At 33.3% G+C, this 5,609-nt stretch overlaps 1 protein-coding gene across 4 annotated transcripts in view; it reads left to right on the forward strand.

Moving 5' to 3' along the window:
- Dgkb (diacylglycerol kinase beta) overlaps nt 1-5,609 on the forward strand; it is a 644,882-nt gene that overhangs the window by 485,044 nt on the left and 154,229 nt on the right. For all 4 annotated transcript variants that reach the window (XM_028768913.1, XM_028768911.1, XM_028768912.1 and 1 more), the window contains one exon: nt 477-672. In XM_028768913.1, coding sequence (XP_028624746.1) covers nt 477-672 — 196 coding nt within the window. The remainder of the gene's footprint in view (nt 1-476; nt 673-5,609) is intronic.

The raw sequence follows: 5,609 nt of genomic DNA on the forward strand, positions 1-5,609 counted from the left end.
GAAAGAAAGAAAGAAAGAAAGAAAGAAAGAAAGAAAGGGAAAGAGAAGGGGATAGGAGGAGAGGAGAGGAAAGGGTAGGAGAGGGGAGGAGACCAGATACCAAGCAAGGTACAGGAGGGTCATGAATTCAAATCTGTCATTCAAAAAACATAACGATAATAACAATATCTTCATTCTTAAATTAGATCTTAATCTACAATTTGTGTATTGTAGTGAAAGAAATCACAAACATGTTTCTCTCACAAATGAAGTTTCCTATAGAGTAAAACACATTGGGGATGTGGTGTGACCATTTGTAATAGTTATGAACGGCAACTTGTTAATGTTACTACATTTTTGTTCTTTGTATTGGCATGACTTTAAAATAACTTTAGTTATTTTTTTAAAAAATAGAAGAAGTAAAAGAAACATGCACCTCTTCTCTCTCTCTCTCTCTCTCTCTCTCTCTCTCTCTCTCTCTCTCTCTTTCTCTCCAGTGTGATGGAGTACAGATAGATTTGATAAACATCTCTCTGGAAGGTATTGCAATTTTAAATATACCAAGCATGCATGGAGGATCTAATCTTTGGGGAGAGTCAAAAAAGAAAAGAAGCCATCGACGGATCGAGAAAAAAGGCTCTGACAAAAGGCCCACACTCACAGATGCGAAAGAGTTGAAGTTTGCAAGTCAAGGTAAGATTTCCAAAATTATATATTAAATTGCTTATAACTCTTGTTCCAAAGGCTACCTGGAAAAAAAAAGTCTTTTAGATGCCTATATATGATTAACTTATAGAGGATTCTAAAATTATATACACTTAGGTGTTACTTCTTTTGTAGTCTTTCGATTATGATAACTTTACTTCCACAGAAAGCAAAATGTACATTATATGTGCAGTAAGAATAAAGTAGAAAATACTATACTCTGAGCTCTTTTGGAATTGACTCATCATAAGTGGATTTACCCAGCTCCCAGTTCTTTTGTAGAAGACTTTACTCTTGTCTCTTCAGGCTAGATATGATGGTCAAATCTTTTTGTATTAAGTTACTATTCTGCTTCTGTTTTTCTAGAAAGTTAATATCCACTATTAGGGCCCTGATAAGCAAGGCGCAAGGAATAACAAACAAAATCCACAACTATGGGAATACATTTTCAACGCCATTATAATAAAGTTATATTGTAGTTTGACAACTAATTGTTATAATCAAAGACACCAAAGTGAAGCTAATCTTCATAGTTTATATATGAGATTCCATAATATTTTTAATTTCTAAAATATATCCACTATTATTAATAGTACTAAGAAAGAAGAAATTCTGTTAATATGGGCATGAGTATTTCTCCCTGAATTCTATAACTTTGGTAGCTAAGGCAGAAACTACCAGAATTTGAAGCCATCTGTGGGTAAATAGAGGGTTATACAGAGTCAGACACTATAAAATAAATAAAGACAGGAATGTAAATGTTATTATCTCTGTGTAGCCAAAGCAAAATATGAATAGGTTATAGAATGAAGCCTCAATCTAAGTAGATAAATAATATATGAAGTGGTAGGTACACTTGATATTCTCTTAAGTATGTATTCTCTTATGTGGCTCAATTTTAAGCTGTGGCCAATGACTTCTGTTAAGTGGTATTTAGTATCACAAAGTGGCAAAGATTGAATGAGAGAGTGTTACATGTCCTTCATAAGACTCAATGCAACCTGGTGGTGACAATTTGGGCAAGAAACCAATTAAAACATTTTATAAGAATGAGTACAACTATAAGAAATGACATAAAATTGGAATTTTGCAGAATGTATATACAGAACACATGAGCAGCTTGTCCTATATTAATAATTAGAAAACATATACAATTATAATTTTATAGAAATGTTGACATGAATATTGTATTTATAATGAACACCAACTAATTTATACTATATCTACTTAGGCAGGATATGATATTCAAATAATCATGGATCAAGTTAAATGATTTAAATGTAATTAGATTTTCATTTAAATATAAGTTGATTTCTAAGATTATCTGTAAAAGTTCTGAATGCTAGAATAATCTTAGAACCTTAGTAAGAGCAAGATCAAGCTGTAAAACCTCTAATTATACAGACGATATGTTATTATGTACTACAGTGTATTCATTGTTTCTTCTGTTAAAAAAAATTTTGTTATACATATATTTAATATATGTAGTAATTTTTCTGGTTTCTTTTCAAATATAAGTATATATGCATTAGAATATATACTCATATATATTTTTATATATTGAAATATGTGACATATTTTTCACATCTCTCTATTGCTAATATTTACTCAAGTAAGTTATACTTACCACTGAGCTCTCAGAGTCTCTATGGCTCATGACAATGCTCTTCCCAGGCAGACTTGTGAAAAGGCATGCCTGCATCACTCTTCATAGATTTATCAGACATGTATCATTTGCTTGGCTTCATAACAGCCCACTGCAAACTTTTAAGATTGTACACTCAAACTACAGCTACAACAACACCGTCCACAACTTCTTTCAAAGACCTTTTGTCAAGTGAAGATACTCATATTCCTACTTCTCTCTCACCACTGCAGAGTTGTCAGAGCCAGCTTCCCACATATAAGGAGAAAGTTGAGAGTGCAAACACATGGGGACTGTGGCTCAGAAGTACTTTATCACACAGCATGTGATAATGATGGTGACATTTAAACGCAGGTCAAAATATTCTAGTCATAAATTACCTAAGTGCAGCAGTAGAAACCTGAGAAATTACTTCGTAGTAAAAAGGATTAAGAGAAACTTTGAACTATATTTCAAAACACATATTAAAAAAACATGTATCTAAGTGCAAAATGCAAGACTCAGTTTGGTGCATGAAACCCTCAGGTCCCTTGCTGCCAGGATGGGAGACGGCCTAGCAGGTTCACTTGCTTGCTGTCTTTGAGAGCACTCAGGAGATCAAAATATTAGTCAGTGTTTTGGTTGGGAATTCTACTGCTGACTTAATTCAGAGTTGAACAAAATTATAAGTAATTTGCTTAATTATATTATCATTCCATTGAGACACAGTGAACTAGTTGGATACAATTCTGAAACATGCACTCATATTCTCCTCATTAAGCAGACATTTTCTTTATGTGTGTTTGTAAATACTAATGAGTATATTAAATACAGACAGCATTGCCTTTAAATGTAACATTGCAGTAGACTAAGTTATCTTCCATGCTCCTGCCATTAATACTTAATCTTCCCCATGTCTCTGCAGCTACTGAGTTCATCTGAACGGTCCCTTCTTCTAAATTAACCTGAGAAAGATGTCTAATAAATTCACTCACATTAATGTATAAATGACTGATTGCAGACAAAAGGAGAGGTATTTGCATTTTAAAAGACATAAAGGCCTTCAGCTAAAACATTATTTTTCATCCTGCATCCTACTGAGTTATAGCTGTGAGTCTTCAGCCGTCCTTAAAGACTTAGTTCAACTTCATTGCAGTATTTTGGGACATATTAAAGAAAAACTTTAATAAAAATAAAATTAATTATTCCTATTAAAATTGTTTTCTATATCAACTATTTTCAATTTATGAACACATGTATTTACATATGCACACATAAATAAATCACCATACTTTGAAAAGTTTATTCTGTAATAGTCATTTAAAATGACACGTCTCTGAATATTTATTGGAGGAAATGTAAACATGTACTGCATATTATCACCATAAAACACATGAACCACCTGCAAATAAAAGACCAACATATTCATATACTTTTGTTTAGCACAAGATCCAAATGGCACAAAGCCATCAGCGGGAGCAAAAACTGAGCAGCACCAGAATTTAAAGGAAAGAGTAGATCAGTTGATAATGGCACTTAAGCTCTAAAGAAACTGTGGTAATTAACTATTGCCCACAAATGATAAGCTTATTCTCATTCACAAACTAACCAACTATGTGACTGTCAGAGGAGGTTTGATTTAAACATATTCATCATTAAACTTCCTGTAAGGAGACAGGCATAAAACTGAAAATGTTAATTCTGTGTGCACAGTGAATAAAATAGAGCAAATTAAATTGGGAGTGAAAATCAGAACCAGGAAGCAAATCCCATTCCATACATTTGTATGGACAGAGGTGAAAACCAATCATATTGAAAGGGGCGTCTTTAACCAGCACAATGTGATGGGAGTAGGTTATGGCAAATGCTCCTCTATCTACTTCTATGTTATTCAATAAGTATACAGATGAAAAAAGGTGAAATGCACCATTGAAAAGCATGTTTTAACTGTAGTATGAGGATTTTACAAAGGACTGAGTCATTTTAGTTTTAATAGATTTAACTTTGAATGGAAAGAGTCAACCATGCAACTTACCGGTAAGGTATTGTTAATTATTACAGATGGCTGAGGAACAACATAGAAAATTTATGTTTTTTCAGTACATATCTGCTGATCAGTACTGTCTCAACATCATATCACCAAAATAAAATATAAAAAATGAGAAAGTAAAAGGCTATGATATTCCCACAATTCATCAAAACATTGCCAAAAATTGTCAGAGGCTGACCACCTAGAAATTACTAGAAATTTGAAACTCCAAAATTCGAACTCTTTGTATTTATACAAAATACAAAGATACAAAATACAAAGATACGAAATACAAAGATACGAGATACAAAATAGTATGGCTTTTCACTTTTATAAATTTTTAAATATTGCTTCATTTGCAAGATGTTGGCTGCAATCAAAGGTTTGAAAACTACTGATAAAAAGTTACTACATTCAAATTTTAAAGCCAGAAGAGAGGTGCTTCCAGGAGCAGTTGGACTGCTGCTTAGAATGTCATTCAGTGGGTAACTCTCTACTCTACACACAGGTATTGTCAGCCAGTAGTTGTCATAGAAAAGTTTATCTTAAACTAATTAACATATGTCATCCAAATTTTTTTCAATTATTTTGTTTACATTTAATAAAGCTAATTCCTTTATTTGGCCAGAGTATATCAACTCCAAATTGTGACTCACTAATAGAAAGTGAATTGTTTACCACATACCCAATAGTTTAAAATTCAGAGTCACACATGTGTACACACATGCACACGTGCATACAGGCACACACTTGTGAACACAAATACCCACAGACATGTACACATACTTGCCCATACACAAATACATGTACACACAGAAAGACATGCACATACACATACATGACCACACAGACACACAGATGAACACAAGCACCCTTATACACACACAGGCACACACATACTGGTCAACTTGTACCTGTGGTTCACTTATCTTTTCTTTCTGGTGAGGAATCCTGTTGTTTAAGGTAGTCATAGTAGTGAAGAAACAGAGTAAAATAATTAAATCAAGAATTACAAAAATTCATTAGACAAGGTTAAAACTTTGCAGCTGGGCTAAGAAAAACTAACCTTTAGAGAGTTTATAAGACTAGTGATCAGAGCCAGGAAGAGGGATCTGTGGTCACAGGTGCTTATTGCTAAACCTGAAGACCTTACTTCAGTACCCAGGATGGAATGATACAAATGACAGAAGAAGAAACCTGACTCCCACAAATGAACTCCTGGCCTCCACAAACATCAAAGCACATGCAATTCCACATACTAATACACATATG

Source organism: Grammomys surdaster, unplaced genomic scaffold (genome assembly GCF_004785775.1).
Source record: "Grammomys surdaster isolate TR1022 unplaced genomic scaffold, NIH_TR_1.0 188, whole genome shotgun sequence".
Taxonomy (NCBI): Eukaryota; Metazoa; Chordata; class Mammalia; order Rodentia; family Muridae; genus Grammomys; species Grammomys surdaster.